The 25,733-nt window shown below is 42.8% G+C and overlaps 1 protein-coding gene and 1 pseudogene across 1 annotated transcript in view; both read left to right on the top strand.

Annotated features, from left to right (window-relative positions):
* Kntc1 (kinetochore associated 1) overlaps positions 1–7,034 on the top strand; it is an 80,089-nt gene extending 73,055 nt beyond the window's left edge. Inside the window, exons 58-64 of the mRNA XM_041648540.1 lie at positions 509–563; positions 755–818; positions 1,360–1,489; positions 2,308–2,397; positions 2,835–2,980; positions 3,688–3,778; positions 6,864–7,034. Of these exons, the coding sequence (XP_041504474.1) occupies positions 509–563; positions 755–818; positions 1,360–1,489; positions 2,308–2,397; positions 2,835–2,980; positions 3,688–3,778; positions 6,864–6,884 (597 nt within the window). The 3' untranslated portion in view covers positions 6,885–7,034. The remainder of the gene's footprint in view (positions 1–508; positions 564–754; positions 819–1,359; positions 1,490–2,307; positions 2,398–2,834; positions 2,981–3,687; positions 3,779–6,863) is intronic.
* A 2,207-nt stretch (positions 7,035–9,241) lies between these two features.
* On the top strand, positions 9,242–9,576 carry LOC121444434 (annotated as a pseudogene).
* The last annotated feature ends 16,157 nt before the right edge of the window (positions 9,577–25,733 follow it).

The raw sequence follows: 25,733 nt of genomic DNA, 5'->3' as shown, positions 1-25,733 counted from the left end.
CCACATTATAGCATTTTTCCATTCTTCATTTCTTTTACTGCCAAATATATGCAAATATAGTAGGCCCTTACTCTCTGTGAGGGTTAATTCTAGGACAGCACCACCCTGCAGATTCCATAATCTTTGACTGAATCCCATATATGAAAAAGCATACTATTTGCATGTAACATACTCACTTCTTTCTATAAATTTATTTATTTTACTTAGTTATTTTGGGTGGATGCGTGTTTGTTTGTGGGTGGCAGTCAGATGACAGCCTGTGGGAGTCCTCACCTTCTACCATATGGGTCCCATCAAACTCCAGTCACCTTTATCCATTGAGCCGTCTCACCAGTGTATATTTTAAGTCATTTCTACATCACTCATAACGCGTAACACTATATAAGTAACTGTAATACAGTATCATGTAGGAATCATGACAGGGATGCTCAAAATGGACATATGGTTTTAGTCCTAGCATGCATGATAGAAGCTTTGATAGAATTCCTCAGTGCCCATATTTCCACAGGTCCCCTACTTCAGCAAGGCCTGGCAGCGTGTGATCCAGATCCCTCTGCTCTCAGGTAAGCTTCTGGCCTCTCAACATCCACAGTCCACAGTAGCATTTTGGGGTTGTTTTGTGGTAAGACAGGGCTTTGCACTATAGCCCAGGCTAGCTTTAAACAGCATTGCTACCTCAGCCTCCCGCACCATGCCTGGCTGACTGTGGCATTGATGATGAGTGCCTGTGTGTTTATTACCCTTTCTTCTGCAGCCTCCTGCCCTTTGAGACCCAGTCAGTTATCAGATTGCTATGAGAGTCTCATCGCCATCCTAGAGTAAGTAGATGTGTGTTCTCTCATGAATGTTAGACTTGTTGCCTTGATGTTCCTTTCCAGTCAACATCTTGACCACAGGGGGATTAAAGGCGTGCACCACCGCCGCCCGGTGCATCTGTTAGTTTTGCACCGCCTGCTTTCCACATGTGCTGGAAAGTTTTCTCCAAAGCTGACGGTCGCAGCACTCTGAGATTAGTGCTGCAGGTTTGCAGTGCCTTTTCTTGCTCAGTTCTGAAGTGTTGTCACATGGACCCAGGGCATCTAAGAATTTTCCTTGTTTGTTTTTGTTGCCCCACCACCACCCTAGACAGGGTTTCTCTATGTAGACCTGGCTCCTGGAACTCGCTCTGTAGACCAGGCTGGCCTGATCCTCCTGCCTCTAGGATTGCTCTCAAAGGCTCATTCCTAACGAGTAAAAATGTACTGTGTAGCAGCACTTAGGCATTTAAAGTAATGGACAGTGAACGGGAAGCTCAGTAGAAAGAGAAGCTAATGTGGTATAGTAATCTGTCAAGTCACTAATTACTGCCTCTCCTCGAAGATGCCCAGTTTCGGATGACCTGGACATGATGGGAGTCGCCAAGCAGTATGTCCAGCTAGAGCTTCCCGCTTTTGCACTGACTTGTCTGATGCTCATGCCCCACTCTGAGAAAAGACATCAGCAGATTAAGGTATCTTGTATGTTGTTCCTCTCGGGTTGCCAGGACGTACTGCCTGTCCCTCGGAAGAGTGCCTTTTCATTCACCAGACCTATAAAGCTCAGTGTGGGTGAAGCAGCTGATGGATCGTAGCGAGACTGACTGACGTGTAGCTGCAGGGCATCTTAAAAGGCATTAGGCGTTGTCCTGTTGTCTGGGGAGACTGCTCTTGGCAGCGCGAAGTGAAGCAAGGAAAGCAGTGTCTCGATGAGACTGTCCTTGCTAGGTGTGGCACATGCATCTTATTTTTTTCAACTGTTTTGTTTTCTTTTTCAACACAGGGTTTCTCTATGGCTGTCCTGGAACTGTAGACCAGGCTGGCCTCAAACTCAGAGATCTACCTGCCTCTGCCTCCCAAGTTCTGGGATTAAAGACGTGCACCACCACCACCCAGCTCATTTTTTTCAATATTTAATAGGACAGATGAACTTTTAGTTTAAGTAAAAGTGTGTACAAAATTGACCCTGAAGAGAGTTATACAACTCCAGTGAATGTCACTCTCCTTCCTCTGGTCTAGTTTTGTGCTTCTTTCCTCTCCCTTGGTCTTGTGTGTCCCAGACTGGCCTCCAGTTCACTGCGTAGCCAGGGATGGTCTTCCTCCACCTGAGTGTCATGACTACAGGCATGCTCCACCCTGCTCGCCCAGGTTAAGTCTGGGGCAGACACTCTACCAAGTGGGTTCAGCCCAGTTACCAAACTAAAGAATCCTACAAAAATTTTTAAAACTTTCCAGACTTGACAGCAACTAGTAATAATAACCCTTTTTAATTATGCTTTACTTTTCCCCCTAGAATTTCCTGGAATCATGTGATGCTCAGATCATTTTACAGCAGTTAGAAGAACATATGAACACAGGCCAACTAGCAGGATTTTCAAATCAAGTAAGGGCAGTTTCGTTTCGTTTGCTGTGTCTGAGCATAGAAGGTAATTCTTATCTCCAAAATACTGTTCCTCCACTTGTCAGGTTCCTGGGGATGTGACTCGGTGGTAGAGCACTCACGAGCATACTCAGGAGCCTGGTTTCAATCCCCACTGTTACGTAAAAGATAAAAGCAGGTGCCATGGCTGTCTTGTTTACTGCTGTGCCCCCTAGAGAAACCGTACCCTTTTATACTTGTAATTAGATCCTCTTCCTCACTTTAAAAACACCCAAGTGCGTACCAACAGTAGCTCTCTATTCATACACTGCACTGAGCCGCGTGCCCTTCCCGGAGCTTTAATGCCAAAGACTGACATCTCAACCCTGTTGGGAATTCGTCATTGGTGAAGATTTAGGATTAAACACATTTTTGATATAATGATAACTTTCATTCCATAGATTAGAAGTCTGATTCTGAATCATGTCATAAATAAGAAGGAATTTGGAATTTTGGCAAAGACAAAATATTTTCAATTGTTGAAATGGCATATGATAAACAACAACAATATCACCGAATTGGTAAACTATTTGGCAAATGATTCGAGGTAAGTTAACATGGGGAGACATCAATTTACTGTAGAATTTCCTTAAACTGTGTCTTAATTCTGGAAAAAAGCAGCCATTCTCGAGCTGTGTGGTTGAACCTGAGGCTGCAGTCTCAGGAGTTCATCTTCCCGTGTCTTGGAACCTTGGAACATGAATCTGTCATCCAGTAATTAAAGGAGCTGTCTGGATCCTCAAAATAGGCTTCCCATAGTCCTGCTCCGAACCCTAAATTACAACTTTCTTCCTCAATGCTTGCGTGGCGCACTGCTGGTCTTATGTAACATGCAGTTCTTGCTAAGCTTGGTCAGTTAGCTTTCTGCACCCACAAGTTGAGAAACGGAGCTGCTTGAGCTGGAGCCAAGATTGGGTATGGAAAGAAAGAAGGGAAATACAACTGATACTCTAGAAGGGAAAGTGCGGTCAGAGAAATTGGCCTTGGCTCCATCCTCCAGCTGGCCACTCAGGGGTGCCCATTCTCCTCCACATTCCATGACTCTAGCTGCTTGTTTATCCTCAGGATCCAGTCATGATTCCATTGTCGTATATGGATGAATGTTAATTTTTGAGTTAAAACTGGGCTGTGTAATAAGCTTTATGTGAAGAATACAGTTTGACACGTTATTTCATCTATATATTGTTGAAGTCATCACCACAGGAATCACCCCCAAGGGTCTTCTCACATCCACCTTGTTCTTTCTGGTTCCAGTTTAGATGAAGCATCAGCTTTGATAACTGAGTATTCAAAGCACTGTGGGAAGCCTGTGCCACCAAACGCAGCTCCGTGTGAAATCCTGAAGGTAAAGCGAGCTAATTATTGCTCCAATTCAAATGAGACCATTTATAGATTTTAATTAAATTATTATTTGCGTATGTGTGCTTGTATGCATGCGTGTGTGTGTGCACCCCTGTTCACATGCATACACATATAGAGGTCAGTCCTTCCACTATGGATTCTGAAGATGAAATTAAGATTGTTGAGTTTACATGGCAAGCACTCTTATGTGCTAAGCACCTTGCCAGCCCTACTATCTCTATTTCTAATCTTGCAACTTGTACCACAAATTCTAATTGTTCATAATAAAAACCAGAGTCAGATATTAGGGGTGAAAACTGAGAGGTCAGAAGCACAGCAGCAGCCACTAGACAGACCTTTTACCTCTGCTGAATCCTTAGACCAAAAGGGCCGTCATGTCCTCAGATTGCATCCTCTGACTAACTGCTTCCTCAGACTCCACTCAGTTTGACTGTTTAGACTGCTGCCTCAGGCTGCTGTTCAGATGGCAATGAGCTCCTGTCTCCTCCCACCTTATATTCTTCTCTCTTCCTACCTATATCACCCCTGTCTCTACCTCCCTAGTGCTGTGGAATCCCTAGTGCCGGGATCACTTTGTGTGAGCTCTTTCTCTTCAAGACTGGATCAATTCATGTAGCCCAGGGTAACCCTCTGCCTCTACCTCCCGAGTCCTGGGATTAAAGGTGTGTGCCTGGCCTCTAGTGGCTTAGCTCTGAACTTTGATCTTCAGGCAAGCTTTATTTGTTAAGACAAAATATCACTACAGCAACTGACTCTGTATATTCAAGCAGCAGTCACATTTGTATGTGCCTGTACATTCACGTATCATGTGACTGGGTTCCCTCTGAGCATGGTGTTATGCCAACATCACAGTGTATCTACACAAACCTAGATGGTCTCAGTGTGCCACCCAGTGTCCCAGTATGTCCTCTTGATGCAGGTGGAAGACCCAGGAAGCCTGAGTCTGCTGCTAGTACAGCAGCAGACTCTTCTTTTTTGGGGGGAGAAGGGAATTTCGAGACAGGGTTTCTCTGTGGCTTTGGAGCCTGTCCTGGAACTAGCTCTGTAGACCAGGCTGGCTTCAAACTCACAGAGATCCGCCTGCCTCTGTCTCCCGAGTGCTGGGATTAAAGGCGTGAGCCACCATCGCCCGGCCTAAGACTCTACTAAGCTATAAAGTGTCTTCTTTAAGCACTTTGGCCCTTAACAGCATAGCAGTTCCTCATGTTGTGAGGCCCCCAACCATAAGAGTATTATTATTGCTACTTCGTAACTATAGCTTTGCTTCTGTTATGAATCACAATGTATTTTTATAGATAAAAGGTTTTCCAAGGAGGTCATGACCCACAGGTTGAGAACACTGTGCTAACAGACTGTTTAAACAGTTTGTGTGGTGAGTAGCCAAGCACCATCAATTGTGATCATTATCACTCGGCAGCCTGGCTGTCCTGGAACTCGCTCTGTAGACCAGGCCGACCTCAAGCTCACAGATCCTCCTGCCTTGCCCCCTGCAGTACTGTGATGAAAGGCAAGCAGCACTGTGCCAGCTCCAGTGTCAACTATTATGTGCACATAATTATGCTCCCCATGAACATGATCAATGCGTTGTACAACCATGAGATCACTAAGCCCCACAGGCCAAGTGACCTGCCTGAGTCATTTGCTGCCTAATGGCCCAGCAGTGAGTAAAACCCCAGGGGTTTACCCCAGGGCCTGTTGACATGCTCCAGTACACCTGCATTTTTTTAAAGTTTTTTTTTAATATTTACTTATTTATTATATATACAATATTCTGTCTGTGTGTATGCCTGCAGGCTAGAAGAGGGCACCAGACCCCATTACAGATGGCTGTGAGCCACCATGTGGTTGCTAGGAATTGAACTCAGGACCTTTGGAAGAGCAGGCAATGCTCTTAACCTCTGAGCCATCTCTCCAGCCCCTACACCTGGATTTTACCTTCTGTAAATAGCTAGCTGTGTTCGTGTCTGTCATTGTCTTCTGGCTAGACACTGTCATGACAAATACTGAAGAGAGACAGTTTAAAGTAGCCAAGATTCTAAGATTGCAGTCCACGGCCATGGCTCATTTTCATACTGTGGCCAGAGGATGACATCAAGATAGAAAGAATCATGCCTGGAGAGATGGCTCGGGTTAAAAGCACTATGTGCTCTTCCAGAGGTCCTGAGTTCAGTTCCCAGCAACCACATGGTGGCTCACAACCATCTGTAATGAGATCTGGTGCCCTCTCTGACCTGCAGTCATACTTGCAGGCAGAACACTGTATATATAATAATAAATCTTTTAAAAAAAAAAGATAGAAAGAATCACGCAGGGAGTGGCAGGGGCAGGAAACACATGTCAAGGCACAGCTTCCCTCAGCTGAGTCCTCTAACCCAGCCCATCTCTAGGTGCCACCACCTTCCAGTGAGTGAGCAAACTGGCACCCAATAGGTACAGCTCAGCAGTGCCACCAGGTGGAGATCAGGGACACCCAATACTGACACCGTAAAAGCTCAATATTAACTTTCAAAATGAGAATGTTGATTGCACTGTATTTGTAATCCTTAGTTTGTTTCTTTCTAGTTGTACCTATCTTCAAATGAAAGGTGCTTTTATATGCTCACATTAACACTAGCTGAGTCAGGTTCTGTGCTTACCTAACAGTTTTCTGTTTAAAATCTAGACCTTGTGCTCACAAGATGGCCTAGCAGGGAAGACCAGCTGCTGTCAGGCCTGATTATGTGAGCTTAATCCCCTGGACCCACAAAGCTGTCCTGACACCCATGTACATGTGCACTCGTGCGCGTGCGCGCGCACACACACACACACACACACACACACACACACACACCCAGTAAATGTAAGCCAGGCGGTGGTGGTGCACGCCTTTAATCCCAGCACTAGGGAGGCAGAGGCAGGCGGATCTCTGTGAGTTCTAGACCAGCCTGGTCTACAAGAGCTAGTTCCAGGACAGGCTCCAAAGCCACAGAGAAACCCTGTCTCGAAATTATAAATGGTAAATATAATAATAATGGTAATGGGGGCCTGATACTCATGAGTTTTGTTTCTGTTTTTTTCCCTCCATTTAGGTATTTCTTGGTGGATCATAGTAAATCAAACAACCTTTTCAGAAACAAGAGGAAGTTTGGAGTCTGCTACTAACTAATCATATTTATTGCAGTATATAAATTGTATAATCTATATTTCATTATTCTGAAAGGAATAAGACTTTTAATATTAACATAACTATTAAGTTTCTCACATGCTGAATTAATAAATATTTTAATATTGGTTCCTTGTTTAATTTGGAGTCTGTTTTTTGCACTGTACCTGAAAGAAATAAAATGTAAAAATAGTCCAGCTATCAGGCCGGAGAGGTGTCCAGCAGTTAAGAGTTACGACTGTACTTCCAGAGGACCCAGTTCAGTTCTTAGCACCCACAGGGCAGCTCAGAACCGTGCACATATACACATACATGCAGGCAAAATACTCATATAGTTAAAACTAAAAATGAATAGTCCGCCCTTCTCTCGGAAGGAATTATGTACTTAAGTTCCTGTTTCTTCCATGTATAAAATCCTATCTTGTGGGAAAACTAAATTCATTTTTATATCCTCTCCCTCCACGGTCAACATATACTTAACTCCCGTAAGACCAGAGGCCGTCGGAACCTGACCCCAAAACTGGTTTTGCCAGTCTGTTGGGCAATCTGGACTTGACAGTGATAACATCATTGAGTGTCCTCAAAAGAGCAGCGGTAGCCGGGCGGTGGTGGCGCACGCCTTTAATCCCAGCACTCAGGAGGCAGAGGCAGGCAGATCTCTGTGAGTTAGAGGCCAGCCTGGTCTACAAGAGCTAGTTCCAGGACAGGCTCCAAAACCACAGAGAAACCCTGTCTCGAAAAACAAAACATACAAACCAAAGAGCAGCGGTTCCTTCTCTAAAAGATTGTGGATCTTCAGATTGATAATTCTGCCGTTTTCATTTCATTTCCTGAAAGTCAGGGTCGACTTGTGAAAAGTTGTCAGACATCCTCAATGTAAAATGTCAGCCCTAACTCTAAGCTCCTCCCCCTTTCAGAACATCAAATGAAGACTCATGCCGGGCGGTGGTGGCGCATGCCTTTAATCCCAGCACTTGGGAGGCAGAGGCAGGTGGATCTCTGTGAGTTTGAGACCAGCCTGGTCTACAAGAGCTAGTTCCAGGACAGGCTCCAAAAATCACAGAGAAACCCTGTCTCAAAAAAAACAAAAAAAAATGAAGACTCATTTGAATAGTGGCTTTCTGGTTTTGGTAGTCAATACAAGAAAGAGCTCTTGTGTGCCGTTAGAGATTGTCTGCCCATGTCCTGCCTGGAAAACCATCATTGTTTATGGAAAGTGTCTTTAATAAAGCTGCATACAGTTTGGCTTGCGGGGGACGGGGGGATCCTGTCTTGGAGTGGGTTATGGCTCAGCTGGTAAAGTCTTACCGTACAAGCACAAGGAACAGAATTCAGGTTTCCAGCATCCACATAAGACATGCAGGACTGTGGCTTGTGCTTGTTAGACAGAGGATCCCCGAAGATTCCTAGTCTGCCATTCCAGGAAATGACATGATCTGGGTATGGTACTGTCAAAATTAAGGCGGAAAAGAGTTGAATAAGACACCCCAGGGGAACCTATCATACATGTCTTGGGGCACATGCATACAAGGCTGTATACATGGTAGTAAAATATTGCCCAAGGTTATTCTGTCAGCGTTTATATGTTTTTTTAGAAACAGGGTTTCTCTGTAGCTTTGGAACCTGTCCTGAACTAGCTCTTGTAGACCAGGCTGGCCTCGAACTCAGAGATCCACCCACCTCTGCCTCTGAAGTGCTGGGATTAAAGGCGTGCACTACCAATGCCTGGCTCACTCACTTTCTAAACTCACTCATCAGCCCCCAGAGTTATTGCTGAAGTAACTCATTCATCCCCTTTGGGGCTATTAGTCTGTTATGAGGTAGATTCCTGCCAAGTCAAGAGAGATTGACTAAGCCACTTAGTGATAACTCAGGAAAATGAAAACAATGCTTATTTAAAGAAAGTGTTTGAAAAATGCATACAGAAAAATAAAGTAATTGGTGGGGTTTTTTTCCCTCTTTAAAAAGTTTCTATAAGGCTAGGCAGAAAGCCTCGCACTGAAGCCCTGGCTGCCTGAGCTCACCGTTTAGACCCCGCTCTCCTCAAACTCACACAATGCCGAGAGTAAAGGTGTGCACCACCACACCAATAAAGTTACTTTTCAAAAAACGGACTATTATCCTTTTATTTTCCTTGTCCTTAGCCATGTTGCCTGGCTGACCTAGCTCAATATGGCTTCAGTCCTATGGTTTTCCTGCCTCTGTCTCCCATACCCATCTTAAAATTACTTTTAAATCGTTGGAATAGAGCTGGTGGTGATTTAGCTCTTGGGCCAGGCAGCTTCAGCGGTGAGCACCACAGCCATGGCCACGATTAAGGCTCAGGACCTGTGCAGCAAAAAGGAGGAAGAGGAGCCGCTAAAACAACTGGACAATTTGAAGGTGCTCCAGCATTGCAAGGCCAAAGTAACAGGCGGTGCCACATGCAAGCTCTCCGCAAATCCATCGTCCATGTCCTCATTGTCATCAGCCAGACTCAAAAGGAAAACCTCAGGAAATTCTACAAGGGCAAGAAGTACAAGCCTTCAGACCTGAAATCCAAGAAAACTAGAGCCATGTGCTGCCGGCTCACCAAGCACGAAGAGAAGCTGAAGAAGGAAAGGCTATACCCACTACACAAGTGTGAGGTCAAGGCCTAATGGAAGGGCAATAAAGTGCAAGGCTGGCTAAAAAAATAATTTAAAAAAACTGGTGAGCCGGGCGGTGGTGGCGCACGCCTTTAATCCCAGCACTCGGGAGGCAGAGGCAGGCGGATCTCTGTGAGTTCGAGACCAGCCTGGTCTACAAGAGCTAGTTCCAGGACAGGCTCCAAAACCACAGAGAAACCCTGTCTCGAAAAACCAAAAAAAAAAAAAAAAAACTGGTGAGTTTGCTGAGCAGATAAAGTCGCCTGCCACCAAGTCTTATAACCTGTTTTTAATCTGCAGGACCCACAGGAAAGGAGTTTCAGAGTCAACTTTGTCTATGGAAGGAGTTCTAGGCCAGTCTGGGATACGTGAGACTATCTAAAAAGTGAAATAAAAATTGCCTTTAGCTGACATGATACTATATGCCTTTAATTCAAACGTTGGTTTTTCAAGACAGGGGTTCTCTCTAGCTATGGAGCCTTTCTTGGAACTCACTCTGAAGACCAGACTGATATTGAACTCACAGAGATCTGCCTGTCTCTGCCTCCCAAGTGCTGGGATTAAAGGTGTGCGCCACCATCACCCGGCTTGATATATATCACAGTAGATCAGCCAAGAATATAGCCCTGTTGTGAAAACACCTACATATACATTCCATGCCCTAAAGTCAATTCCTGGTTGTTGGTGTCGTGTTTGTACTCCTTACCCTCTAAATTCATCTCAAAATCTAAAGTTAGGTGGGACTCAAGCTTCCGGGACACAGAGTATACGTATTTTGCGCTGTTCCTCTTAAGTACAGGTTTAAGCTCTACACACAAAGCTAACAAGTGCAGAAATACAGATGGCCGGGACCTCAGAGCCCAGTGGATTACCCATTTATTGGTGGCACCTTGCTATGTAGCCCTTGACACAACGATGAGAGCTTCTGGGGAAAAGCCCAAAGGTAAAGTATTCTCGGCAGCCAGGGGACCAGGGCAGAAGCAGCCGAATGAGATGTCTGCTCATCCAAGCACAAGCAGCACCACCCCAGCAAGATGTCTCAAAGTATTCTTCAAATGGGGGAGCTACTGCGGTCAGGTACTCGGTCACCTGCTGGAAAGCTGGTGAAAACTTGTGGGGAAAGCTGTCGGGAAGGACAGAGGTTGAAGCAATGCTTCGTTCTGTGCCATGTTAGTATCACCTACCTGCCTGTTAAGGATGCTCATTTAGCCAGGCAGCAGAGGCAGGCAGATCCCTAAATTCCAGGCTAGCCTTATCTACAGAGCAAGGTCCAGGACAGCGAGGGCTATACACAGAGAAACTCAGTCTCAGAACATTAAATAATTAAAAATTTTAAAAATGCTCATTTGGTTGGTATTAGCCCTCGCTGGTCTGGAACTTAGTGTGTAGAGCAGGCTGACCTAGAAGTTCAAGGAATTCTGTCTCTGCCTTCTGCCTGCTGGGGTTACAGCATAAATCACAATTGTTAGTTTTGAGACATCTCATTATGTAGCCTAGGTTGGCCTGGAGTTCACTTTCTCTTACATCTATTCCCCAAGTGCTAGGGTATAGGTGTGCACCCCTAGATCCAGACAGTATGCTTTTATTTTTCTTTTTTTTTTTTTTTTTTTTTTTTTTTTTTTTTTTTTTTTGGTTTTTCGAGACAGGGTTTCTCTGTGGTTTTGGAGCCTGTCCTGGAACTAGCTCTTGTAGACCAGGCTGGTCTCGAACTCACAGAGATCCGCCTGCCTCTGCCTCCCGAGTGCTGGGATTAAAGGCGTGCGCCACCACCGCCCGGCTGCTTTTATTTTTCATGAGAAAACATTGTATTTTTTTTTCAAGAAGCAGACAGTCAATGATAAGTAAAGAAATAAGAATAATGCATTTTGTAGATGCTCAGCAGCACAAGAATTTAGTGCAATGGTGGACAAGCATGAATCAAGATAGAAGAAACTGGTAAAACAGCAACAACATATATATCACCAGAGAAGTAATTATACTAGCCTAGCCTTTTAAAATATTTTATTCATTTTTATGGTTTATTTAACTTTTATTTTATGTGCATTGGTGTGAAGTATCAGATCCCCTGGAACTGGATCTTCAGACAGTTATGAGCTACCATGTGGGTGCTGGGAATTGAACCCAGGTCCTCTGGAAGAGCAATCAGTGCTCTTAACCACTGAGCCATTTCTCCAGCCCAAGATTTTATTTTTTTAAATTATGTGCATGTGAGTGCAGGTGTTCTTGGAGGTTAGAGGAAGGATGATATTGGATCCCTTGTAGTTAAAAGTAAGTGTGAACCCAGTGGTGGCAGCACACACCTTTAATCCCAGAACTCAGAGGCAGAGGCAGGCAGATCTCTGAGTCAAGACCAGCCTATTCTACAGAGTGAGTTCCAGGACAGCCAGGTCTGTTACACAGAAAAAATCTCTTGAGCCGGGCGGTGGTGGCGCACGCCTTTAATCCCAGCACTCGGGAGGCAGAGGCAGGCAGATCTCTGTGAGTTCGAGACCAGCCTGGTCTACAGAGGTAGTTCCAGGACAGGCTCCAAAGCCACAGAGAAACCCTGTCTCGAAAACCAAAAAAAAAAAAAAAAAAAAAAAAAAAAAAAAAAAAAAGAAAAAATCTCTTGAAAAAAAAAGAAAAAAAAGGAGGGGGGAGCAGAAGCCATGAGCAAATCTAGTCCCCTCCCCCCTGGGACACTGGCAGACCAGGATTGAACCAGCGACCTGACTCAGGGTCAGCAATCTCCACCAGAACTGGAGTGGGACAGAACCAGCTACCTAGGTAGGACACAGAGTGAATAGCTCCACCAGGAGCAGAATCTAGGAGCAAATCCAGTCCCAGGAGCCAACCCAGTCCCAGGACACTGGTGGATCAGGATTGAGCCACTGACCAGCTCCAGAGTCAGCGATCTCCACCAGAACAGGAGGTTCAACTCCAAGCCAGGGACTTCTGCAGAAGGGGATCCAGACCAGGATTTACAGAAACAGGGCAAAGCCAGCAACCTAAGCCAAAGTAGGCCTGAGACACCAAACTACCAATGAGCAGATCAGGGTACAGGAGCACTGAGCTATCTCCAGGAACACCGAGTAACCAATGGGGTAACTAGAACTGTGACCCTGACTGTACCACAAGGAACAACCAATTGAGTTTTGGATTCCCTGGCACCTAGAAGATTATCCGACAGAATCTCAGATAGCCCCAACCACACCCATTAGAGGAAAAGATAAATAGAAAAGGTAAGATCACACACTACACCACAAAGAGCAACACAGCACCAGTAAAACCTAAAGACCCTACAACAGCAAGACCTGAACAAACAAATATGGATGCACCAGAAGAAAATGAACTAAAAAATAACTTCAAGAGAATATTTGAAATTCTTAAAGATGAAACGAGAAAGTCCCTTAAAGAATTTGAGGAAAAGACAAACAAAAAATTAGAAGATAGCAAATCACTTAAAGAAAACTAAAAAAAGAAATCAAACATATAAAAGAAAGTATTCAGGACTTGAAAACTGAAATAGAAACAATAAAGAAAACACAAGCCAAAGGAATTATAGAAACAGAAATCATGATTAGGAACCACAAACACAAGCATGAACAGCAGAATACAAGAGATGGAAGAGAGAATCTCAAGCACTGAAGATACAATAGAGGAAATAGACTCATCAGTTAAAGAAAACATTAAATCTAACAAAAGCTTAACCCAAAATATCCAAGAAATATGGGACACCATTAAAAGGCCAAATCTTATAATAATAGGTATAGAAAGAGGAGAAGTTCAAATCAAAAGCAAAGAAAATTTATTTAACAAAATCATAGAAGAAAACTTTCCCTACCTAAAGAAAGATATGCCTGTGAAGATACAAGAAGCTTTCAGAACACCAAATAGACTAGGTCCAAAAAAAAAAAAATCCTCTCACCACATAATAATAAAAACACTAAACATATAGAGTAAAGAAAGAATATTAAGAGCTGCAAAGGAAAAAGACCAAGTAACATATAAAAGTAGAACTATCAGAATTACACCTGATTTCTCATTGGAGACGATGAAAGCCAGTAGGTCAGGGTCAAGCATTATGCGGACATTAAGAGACCACGGTGCAAACCCAGACTACTATACCCAGCAAAACTGTCAATAGGAGGACAAAACAAGATATTTCATGACAAATCTAGATTTCACCGATACCTAGCCACAAACCTAGCCCTACACAAAATCCTAGAAAAAAAACTCCAACCCAAAAACAAAACAAAAACACAGACAATTGATGACCTCATAACAGCAAATCCCAAAGAAGAAAAAAACGCACATATTAACATCACCAACGATGAAAACTAAGCAGGAGATAGCAATCACTGGTCATTATGTCCCTTAATGTAAATGGACTCAACTAACAGATTGGATACAAAAACAGAATTCATCCTTCTTCTGCATACAATAAACACATCTCAACCTCAAAGACAGATATTGTCTTTCTGTAAAGGATTGGGAAAAAATGTACCAATCAAATGGACCTAAGAAACAAGCAGGTGTAGCTATCCTAATAGATAACAAAATAGACTTCAAGCTAAAATCAGTCAAAAGAGACAAAGAAGGTCATTTCATATTAGTCACAGGAAAAATCCATCAAGAGGAAATTTAATTACTGAACATCTATGCCCCAAATACAAGAGCACCTTCATATGTGAAAGAAACACTTCTAAAGCTTAAATCATACATTAAACCCCACACACTAATAGTGGGAGACTTCAACACTCCCCTCTCACCACTGGACAGGTCAATCAGACAAAAATGAACAGAGAAATAAGAGAACTAACAGATGTTATGACTCAAACAGACTTAACAGACATCTCTAGAACAGTCCATCCAAACAGAAAAGAATATACCTTCTTCTCAGCACCTCATGGAACCTTCTCAAAAACTGACCACATACTCAGTAACAAAACAAACTTCAACAAATATAAAAAAAATTGGAATAACCCAATGTACCTTATCAGATCACCATGGTTTAAAACTAGAAGTCAACAGCAATACTAATTCCAGAAAACCCACAAACACATGGAAATTAAACAATGCTCATCTGGATCATCAATGGGTCAAGGAAGAAATAAAGGGGGAAATTAAAGACTTCCTAAAATTCAATGAAAATGACCACACAACATACCCAAATTTATGGGACACAATGAAAGCAGTGTTAAGAGGAAAGTTCATAGCCTACATAAAGAAGCTGGAAAAATCCTACACTAGTGAATTAACAGAACATTTGAAAACTTTAGAACAAAAAGAAGCAAACTTACCTAAGAGAACTAGATGAGAGGAAATAATCAAAATGAGAGCTGAACTCAACAAAATAGAAACAAAGAAGACCATACAAAAATCAATGAGACAGAGTTGGTTCTTCGATAAAATCAACAAAATAGACAAATCTTTATCCAAACTAACCAAAAGGCAGAGAGAGAACATCCAAATCAACAAAATCAGAAATGAAAAGGGGGACAACAGACATGGAGGAAATACAGAGGATCATCAGGTCATATTTTGAAAACCTGTACTCCACAAAATTGTAAAACTTAAAGGAAACGAACAACTTTCTGGATAAATATCACTTACCAAAATTAAATCAAGACCAGATAAGCAAATTAAACAGGCCTATAACTGCTGAAGAAATAGAAACAGCCATCAAAAGTCTCCCAACCAAAAAAAGCCCAGGTTTCAGCTCAGAATTCTATAAGACTTTCAAAGAAGAACTAATACCGATACTCCTCAAACTATTCCACACAATAGAAACAGAAGGAACATTGCCAAACTCTGTATCAGGCTACAATTACCCTGATACCCAAATTACAGAAAGACATTACTAAGAAAGAGAATTACAGACCAATCTCACTTATGAATATTGGTGCAAAAATACTAAATAAAATACTAGCAAATCAAATCCAAGAACACATCATTCACCATGACCAAGTTGGCTTCATCCCAGAGATGCTGGGATAGTTCAATATATGAAAATCTGTCAATGTAATCCACCATGTAAACAGCTGAAAAATAAAAACCACATGATCATCTCATTAGATGCCGAGAAAACTTTTGGCAAAATACAATATCCCTTCTTGATAAAGGTCTTGGAGAAAGCAGGGATACAAGGAACATACCTAAACACAATTAAGGCAATAAATATACAGCAAGCCAACAGCAAACATCAAACTAAATGGAGAGAAACTCCCAGCGATTCCACTGAAATCAGGAATAAGACAAGGTTGTCCACTCTCTCCATATCTATTCAATATAATTCTTGAGGTCCTAGCTAGAGCAATAAGACACCAAAGGGAGATCAAGGGGATATAAATTGGAAAAGAAGTCAAGCTGTCACTGTTTGCTGATGATATAATAGTTTACATAAGTGATCCCAAAAATTCTACCAAGGAACTTCTACAACTCATAAACACTTTCAGTAATGTAGCAGGATACAAGATTAACTCAAAAAAATCAGTAGCCCTCCTGTACACAGATGATAAAAAGGCTGGGGAAGAAATCAGAGAATCAACATCCTTCACAACAGCCACAACTAGCATAAAATATCTCAGAGTAACTCTACCCAAACAAGTGGAAGACTTTTTATGACAAAAACTTTAAATCTTTGAAGAAAGAAATTGAAGAAGACACCAGAAAGGGAAAGATCTCCCATGCTCTTGGGTAGACAGAATTAACATAGTAAAAATGGCAACCTTACCAAAAGCAATCTACAGATTTAATGCAATGCCCATCAAAATCCCAGCAAAATTCTTCAAAGACCTCGAAAGAACAGTACTCAACTTCATTTTGAAAAGCAAAAAACCCAGGATAGCCAAAACAATTCTGTACAATAAAAGAACTTCTGGAGGCATCATAATCCCTGACTTCAAACTCTACTATAGAGCTACAGTACTGAAAACAGCTTGGTATTGGCGTAAAAACAGACAGGAGGACCAATGGAACTGAATAGAAGACCCGGATATCAATCCACACATCTTCAAACACCTGATCATTGACAAGGAAGCAAAAAATATCAAATGGAAAAAAGAAAGCATATTTAACAAGTGGTGCTGGCACAACTGGATATCAACATGTAGAAGAATGAAAATAGACCCATATCTATCACCATGCAAAAAAATCAAGTCCAAATAGATCAAAGACCTCAACATAAAGCCAGCCACACTGAACCTTATAGAAGAGAAAGTGAGAAGTACACTTGAATGCACTGGCACAGGGGACCAATTCCTAAATAGAACCCCAGCAGCACAGACACTGAGAGAAACAATTAATAAATGGGACCTCCTGAAACCGAAAAGCTTCTGTAAAGCAAAGGACATGGTCAACAAGACAAAATGACAGCCTACAGAATGGAAAAAGATCTTCACCAACCCCACATCAGACAGAGGTCTGATCTTCAAAATATACAAAGAACTCAAGAAATTGGTCATCAAAAGATCACATAATCCAATTAAAAAAATGGAGTACAAACCTAAACAGAGAACTCTCAACAGAGGGATCTAAAATGGCTGAAAGACACTTAAGGAAATGTTCAACATCCTTAGTCATCAATCCAGACACAGAAAGACAATTATCACATGTACTCACTCATAGGTGGTTTTTAAACATAAAGCAAAGAAAACCAGTCTACAAACCATAATCCCAGAGAACTTAGGCAACAATGCGGACACTAAGAGAGACTTATAGATATATGGGAAGATACATGGGAAGTAGAAAGTAGAAAAAGACAAGATCTCCTGAGTAAATTGGGAGCATGGGAATCTTGGGGGAGGAGAACAGAGAAAAATGTAGAGCTCAATAAACATCAATGTAAAAATGACAAAGAAAATACTAACAACAACAAAAAACGAGCACGTACTCTGGGAGAGGACCTGGTCTGATTACCAGAACCCACACTGCAGCCCACAACTGTCTGCAACTCCAATGCCAGGGAATCTGATGCCTTCTTCCTGGCCTTGGCAGGCACCAGGCACACACACAGTGCATATGCATATACGCAGACAAGACACTCATACACACAACATAAAGATTTTTTATAATTTATTCATTTTTAATTTAATTGTAAAATGAAAGTAAATTCCAACCACAGTTCTCCCTCTCACCCCTACTCTCATCCCCCCAAATAAAATATTTTTTAAATGAAAAAAAAAGCGTTTGTGAGCCACTTGACACACCTGCTGGGTATGGAATTCGAATCCCTGCATATGCTCTTACTCTGCTGAGCTAGCTTCTCCAACCCCTACTATAAACCGTTTTGTCTTGTTTGAGGCAGGGTTTCTCAGTGTAGCCCTGGCTGTCCTGGAACTCACTCTGTAGACCAGGCTGGTCTCAAACTCACAGAGATCTGCCTGCCTCTGCCTCCCAGGTGCTGGGATTAAAGGTATGCACCACAGGTATAAATCTTTAAAAATAGAAGTTTTTAATCTTTCTTATTTTCAGAAAGGATTTTGTTATGTTGTTCAGGCTGGCCTCAAACTTCCTATGGTTTCTAGGAATGATCCTTAGCTTCCCCTGTGTTGGGATTATAGGCATGTGCCACTGTGTCCAGTTAAAAACATTGTTTTCAATGGTTGCATGTTCTGTCATTGATACTGTAAAAAGACCACATGCTTGAGAGCCAGGCATGCTCCGGTTACAAAGCTGCCTGTAGCAACAGGTTTATTAGCTAGACTGGGTGGTTTAGTATTCCTGGATACATTTTCATATCCACAATGTGGGGTTAATATGCCTCCTCCATAGTCTGTGAGGAAGTGATATAGGCTATTGCCCTCCATCTGACACATTCTCGATATCCCTGTGTCATCCTCTAGACATTTAGATGGAGGACACAAGGTCTCATTAGCATAAGCTGACCTCACACGTGCTATATAACGAATGATAGCCTCCAACTCCTGTTCCTCCTACCTGGACTCCCAAATCTTGGGACTGTAGACATACGCACCATGTGCAGCTATTTAGATTGCACTAATAGTGGCTTCTTTTTTTAATCTATTTATTTATTATATGTACAGTATTCTGTCTGCATGTATGCCTACAGGCCAGAAGAGGGCACCAGATCTCATTACAGATGGTTGTGAGCCACCATGTGGTTGCTGGGAACTAAACTCAGGACCTTCAGAAGGGCAAGCAGTGCTCTTAACCACTGAGCCATCTCTCCAGCCTGTTTTTTTTTTTTTTTAAATATTAGCTGAGCATGGTGGAGCAAACGTTTAATCCCAGCACTCAGGAGGCAGACAGGTAGATCTCTGACTTCTAGGCTCTCTGAGGTTATATGCTGAGACCCTGTCTTAACGCCCTCCCTCCAAAAATAGTTGCCTGTGCTCACACAGAAGAGTGAGTGAGTACAGATATCAGCAGAAGACAGCATCAAATCCCCTGGAGCTGGAATTACAGGGAGTCGTGGGCTGCCGTATGTGGGTGCTGGGAATCTGTCTCTGGTCCTCTGAGGACAAGAGGGCTCTTTCCAGCCCTTCCTAATGGGTTTCTACACATTTTCATATTTGGAATCATTGCTGTAAGATGCATTCATTCCCAGGGAGAGAAAAGTGGCTTAGAGGGGAAACATGATGGTTCCTAAATGTGAGTTACCTGGAACTGATTCCCAGGACCGACAAGGTAGGAGAGGACCCATTCCTATAAGTTGTCCTCTGACTTCCGCATGCATGCCATGACACACATGTGCTCCCCTACACCCATAAACCCACACAATGCACACAAAATAAAAGGCTCTTTAAAGATGTATCCCTAGGAACGGACTTACTGGATACTACCTACCTGTACTGCACATTGCTGGACTATACGACTGTGTTTCAAAAGGTCTTAGTGTCCTTTCCTGCTAGCAAAGCAAGAGTCCTTGCGGTATTATACCCAACATTGAGTAATCTTGTATTTAAAAACCTGTTGTCAATCTCATAGGAGCATGATATCTCATTATATACATTTATATTTGTATTTATTTAATATTTGTAATTGCTTTGGGATGTGGCTCAGTTGTTAAAGTACTTCCCAATATATGCAAAACCCTGGGTTCAATCCCCAGTCTTGCATAAGATGGGTTTGTTGGCTCATGCCTGGAATCCTGGCACTCGGGCAGCGGAGGCAGGAGAGTTCAAGATTATCCTCTGCCGCACAGTGAACTTGCGGCTTTCATGGACTATGTGAGACCCTGCCTCAAATACGAACACACACACACACACACACACACACACACACACACGGTGAGACTTGCCACCAAGCCTAATGGCCTGAATTGGAGCCCCAGGTCCTACACATGGTGGAAAGAGAGAACCAACTCCCATAAACTGGCCTTTGACCTCCGCACATGCCCCTCCTCTAAAATAAATGAATGAATTTAATTTTAAAATATGTATTCACTTTTTTGTATCTTTGCCAAACATAAGGCTGAATTCAGAAGTATGCAGCGCTGCACTTGGTTACAAATGCGCAGACTCTAGACGGGATCACACGGTGGCACTAGAACGTAATAAATGGAAATGAGTCCTCAGGTTGTGCTAAACCCGAAGCTCAGCCTAAAGGAGCTATTTCCCAGTCTTCACTCTGGTCTCCTTGGGCAGAATAAAGTTCTCACAGGGTGGAGGGTTTACCAGAGAAGTCACAATTGAGAACATAAGTACATATTCATGTATACAGTTCTAGGATTTTTGTTTGTTTGTTTGTTTGAGACAGAGTTTCTTTGTAGCTTTTTGAGCCATTCCTGGAACTCATTTTGTGGACCAGGCTGGTCTTGAACTCACAGCGATCTGCCTTGCCTGTCTCTGCTTCCTTCGTCCTGGGATTAAAGGTGTGCACCCACTGCCCGGCTAAATTCTAGAATCTTTGGCTGTGGATTTTTGTTTGTTTGTTTTTTTTTTTTCAAGACAGGTTTCGCTGAAGCTCTGGAGCCTGTCCTGGGACTAGCTCTTTTTTTTTTTTAATACTTTTTTTATTGATATTTGTTGAGCTCTACATTTTTTCTCTGCTCCCCTCCCTGCCTTTCCACTCCCCCTTTCAATCCTCCTCCCCCACGCAAGGTCCCCATGCTCCCAGTTTACTCAGGAGATCTTTTCTTTTTCTACTTTCTACTTCCCATGTATCTTCCCATATATCTTCCCATATATCTATGTAAGTCTCTCTTAGTGTCTGCATTGTTGCCTAAGTTCTCTGAGATTGTGGTTTGTAGGCTGGCTTTCTTTGCTTTATGTTTAAAAACTACCTATGAGTGAGTACATATGATAATTGTCTTTCTGTGTCTGGGTTACCTCACTCAAAATAATGTTTTCTAACTCCATCCATTTCCTGCAAAATTCAAGCTGTTGTTATTTTTTTCCACTGTGTAGTACTCCATTGTGTAAATGTACCACATTTTCCTTATCCATTCTTCAGTCAGGGGGCATTTAAGTTGTTTCCAGAATCTGGCTATGACAAACAAAGCTGCTATGAACATAGTTGAGCACATGTCCTTGTGGCACAATTGAGCATGCTTTGGATATATACCCCAAAGTGGTATTACTGGGTCTTGAGGGAGGTTGTTTCCTAATTTTCTGAGAAATCGCCACACTGACATCCAAAGGGGTTGTACCAGCTTGCATTCCCACCAGCAATGCAGAAGTGTTCCCTTTTCCCCACAACCTCTCCAGCATAAGTTGTCATCAGTGTTTTTGATCTTGACCATTCTTACAGGTGTAAGATGGAATCTCAGAGTTGTTTTGATTTGCATTTCTCTGATGACTAAGGTTGTTGAACATTTCTTTAGGTGTCTTTCAGCCATTTTAGATTCCTCTGTTGAGAGTTCTCTGTTTAGGTTTGTACCCCATTTTTTATTAGATTATTTGTTCTTTTGATGACCAATTTCTTAAGTTCTTTGTATATTTTGGAGATCAGACCTCTGTCTGATGTGGGGTTAGTGAAGATCTTTTCCTATTCTGTAGGCTGTCTTGTTGACCATGTCCTTTGCTTTACAGGAAGATTTTCAGTTTCAGGAGGTCCCATTTATTAATTGTTTCTCTCAGTGTCTGTGCTGCTGGGGTTCTATTTAGGAAGTGGTTCCCTGTGCCAATGCATTCAAGTGTACTTTCCACTTTCTCTTCTATGGCTGGTTTTATGTTGAGGTCTTTGATCCATTTGGACTTAATTTTTTTTGCATGGTGATAGATATGAATCTATTTTCATGTTGATACCCAGTTATTCCAGCACCACTTGTTAAATATGCTTTCTTTTTTCCATTTGATATTTTTTGCTTCTTTATCAAAGATCAGAATTTTGCTGGGATTTTGATGGGCATTGCGTTTAATCTGTGGAACCAGCTCTTGTAGACCAGGCTGGCCTCGAACTCACAGAGATCCGCCTGCCTCTGCCTCCCAAGTGCAGGGATTAAAGGCATGTGCCACCACCACCGCTGGGCAACCGGGTGATTGTTTTTGTCCTTTTGTGTGTCTCCTTTGCAGTCATTGCATTACTATCTCCCATGGACACTGACACAGCCGGGTTCTGTTGCCGCCTATCTTGGGTTTTTCACACCTCTGCAGTTCTCTTCCCCTAAAACCCATGGTGTTAGCTGGAGCACACCAACATCTGTAGACTGGAGACAGTGAGGTCCAGGAAGGTGACTGCAGAAAGCCTCTCATCTCACAGAGCTACTACAGAAATGCATCCTCAGCTGAAGGTGGTAATCCATACCTACTGCTGAGATGGCTGCAGAAGGGATCTTAAATTCAACACCAGCCTGGGCCATAGGGCGAGTTTCAGAGAAGCCAAGTATCTTAGGGTTTCTATTGCCGTGAAGAGTCACCATGACCACGGCAACTCTTACAAAGGAAAACATTTAATTGAGGGGGCGGCTTACAGTTTCAGAGGTGCCGTCCATTTTCATCATGGCAGGGAATAGCGTGGCATACAGGCAGACAGGTGCTGGCTGCATCTTGATCAGAAGGCAATAGAAGTGGGCTGAGTATCACCCTGGAGTGTGTGAGACCTTAAACCCCGCCTCCACAGTGACACACCTATTCTAACACAGCCACACTTTACCACAGCGCCATTCCCTTTGGGGGACCTTGTCTTTCAAACCACCACACCCAAACTCCATAGTAAGACTCTAGGCAGCTCCATGAATAAAAGTTCTTCCCTCCAAGCCCAGTGACCTGAGTTCAATCCTTAGGACCCACACGGTGGAAGGAAAGAACTAACTCCTGCAAGTTTGGCATAACACATACATACTAAATATACTTCTAAAACCCCAAATAATAATATACAAATAAATAGAGGCACACCTTAAGGAAGATCACTTTTTTTTGTCATAGTTACTGAGAATAAAAAGTTTTATTCTTTTAAAAATCCAGATACTTCAGAGCCCCCCAGTCCTCGCTGAGTAGCACAAGCTATTGCCACTGTTGCTGATCTATTGCTGAAGACACCATACACTTTGGTCAGAGGACGTGAAGAAATCAAGCTGGTATGAAGAGGGCGCTCCCTCCCTGCTGGCAACCTCTCACAGCACTAGAAGGTGCTGCATAGGTGTTGGGGGTGGGAGGGAGCCCTCAGCAGTCTTACAGCTATGACTGCCACTGTAATGACCCACATGTCAAGATAGTCTCGTGTGTGCGATAGTGGCATGATTATCATGGGGCAACCAACCCCTTTCTGTTTGGATTTAAGGCCAATTCCATAGGAGGAAATGCATGCCTGCTACTATAATTCTGACCAAGAACCCACGGTTGGTAGACACTGGGTGTGAACTTTCTAATAGTTCTTCTAAATGGACACAGTATCAATCAGTCCCTCTAAATTTGGATCTATACTGATAGATTAGTACAGTTCTTAGGCCTCATTAGTTTCTTTGTTGGTTAATTCAAAATTCACAACTGACCAAAGCGCAAAGAATAAGTGTCAGAGGCATGCTCAGTCTCAAGCAGGACGTTTATATCACCCCACCCCACACTCTCAGGAAACATTACGGAAGAGGGGATGGAAAGACTGTAAGAGGGGCTGGAGAGATGGCTCAGTGGTTAAGAGCATCGCCTGCTCTTCCAAAGGTTCTGAGTTCAATTCCCAGCAACCACATGGTGGCTCACAACCATCTGTAAAGAGGTCTGGTGCCCTCTTCTGGCCTGCAGGCATACACATAACAGAATACTGTATACAAAATAAATAAATAAATAAATAAATAAATAATAAAAAAAATAAAGAAAGACTGTAAGATTCAGAGGCCAGGAAGGATGGAAGCAGAGCAGAGTCTTGAAGCAGAGCAGAGTCTTCTAGACAGGACTGCGGCACGCACAAGCTCAACACAGCTGCGGTTGCCTGCACAAAATCAAGCTAGTTGATAGGCAGTGGTGGCACACCCATTTAATCCCAGCAGAGGCAGGCTGAGCTCTGTAAATTCAAGGTCAGCCTGGTCCACAGAGCGAGTTCCAGGACAGCCATGGCTGTTACACAGAGAAACCCTGTCTCAGAAAACAAACAAAAAACCAAACAAATAAACAAAAATCAAACCAGTTAACATTCCTCTAAACATTTATGAAATTACTGAGTTTTTGGCTACTCTTTCTCAAGATAAAATTAATCCTTGAATGTTTCGTAGTCATGTGGGCAAATGACACAGGACACAAAGGGGGAGATTAGCCCTGACTAACTTCCAGGCAACATGTTGAAGTTTTGAGACTCACAGATACCCTCCCATCATTTAAGTGGAATGTGGCAGCTAAGGTTTCTCTCCCTTGATGCTCGGAGTGGAGCCTTGGTTTGTGAGCTGTTCTTTCACTCTCGGGGACAGAAAGCATGGCCAGAGAAGAGTAAGATCTTACTACTGTTTCTTCTCAGTGGAATCCATTGTCTGTGCTTCCTATATTACACTGATACGTTATTCCCAGATCTTACATTTTGTGTATGTGTGTGTGCATGTGTGTGTGCATGTTGTACCGGGAATGGAAGGAACCAGGACCTCCAATATACTAAACACACTCTATGACACCAAGTAACACCCACAGCGCCATTTGTATGGTTTGCTTTCTAAAATTATTTTTATTTCAAGACTTACTTATTTTAATTCTATGTATATGAGTGTTTCCTCCATGTATAGAGTCCACGGAGATAAAATAGATAACCCCAGATCTGGGGTTAAATATACGCAGTTGTGAGTTCTCATGAGGGTCCTGGGAACTGAATTCAGGTTCTCTACAAGAACAGACAGTGCTCTTGTAACCCCTGAGGCTTCTCTCCCGTTCATTATTTTTATTTATGAATATGTATGTATATCTGTGTGAATGTGTGCAGGCATCCATAGGGGCCAGGAGAAGGCGTCAGATCCCTATGGTGTGAGGCACCAGCTGTGAGTGTTAGGCTCTGAACTCCGAATTTGCAAGAGCTGTATGCACTCTTAAAGGCTGAGCTATCCCTCTAGCCCCTCTTGAATGGCTTTTGATGCATGATTATATTTTTTAATTTTTAAAAATTATTTTTCGTATATGGACATTTTGCCTGTGTGTATGTTTGTATGCCATGTCTGTGTCTTGTGCCTATGCAAGCCAGCAAAGGCATTGTGTCAGAACATAGTCCAGGAATGGAGCCGTGTGAGGAGGATTCTAGGTGTTTGTGGGGGAACTCCCAGGAAACAAGAGCCTTAGGACCTCAGTGTCTACAAACACAGAATTGTTCTTGGACAGGTCTTCGTGCTCCTCCTAGGTGCGGCTAATAGGAGTGTGTTTACTTCCGATTACTCGTTATTGCTCGCTGCTGCTAAACCATCCTTTCTTCGCCTTTGTGGAAAACTATGTTTGCCATTTGCTGCTTGTCCTGTGATTGTGTACAGTTTGCACCCCTGAGAGCTTTATGCACGTGATGTCTCCTAACCCTAAAGAATAATTTGTATGACGCCCAAATAAAGTTAGCTATTGCATGAGACTTTAGTCCTCCTCGTTGACCAGCTCCATTCTTGTAGCACCATGAGGTGGTGGCTTACTGGGGAAGATTCAGCATGTCTGACCTGGTGGCTGGCTCCATGGCATCTCTCTGACTCTGCTTTCTTCCTCCCAGAATTCTGTTCTGTCTACTCCACCTACCTAAATCCTGCCCTATCAAAAAGCCAAGGCAGTTTCTTTATTAACCAATGAAAGTAACACATAGACAGAAGACCCTCCCACATCACATTCTCCCAGGTCACA

The sequence above is a fragment of the Microtus oregoni genome, unplaced genomic scaffold, assembly GCF_018167655.1.
Source record: "Microtus oregoni isolate MIOR12 unplaced genomic scaffold, Mior012 000003F_ref0000135, whole genome shotgun sequence".
In the NCBI taxonomy this organism is placed as follows: Eukaryota; Metazoa; Chordata; class Mammalia; order Rodentia; family Cricetidae; genus Microtus; species Microtus oregoni.
The sequence above is the reverse complement of the archived record's forward strand: the minus strand, read 5'-3'. Positions and strand labels throughout refer to the sequence as shown.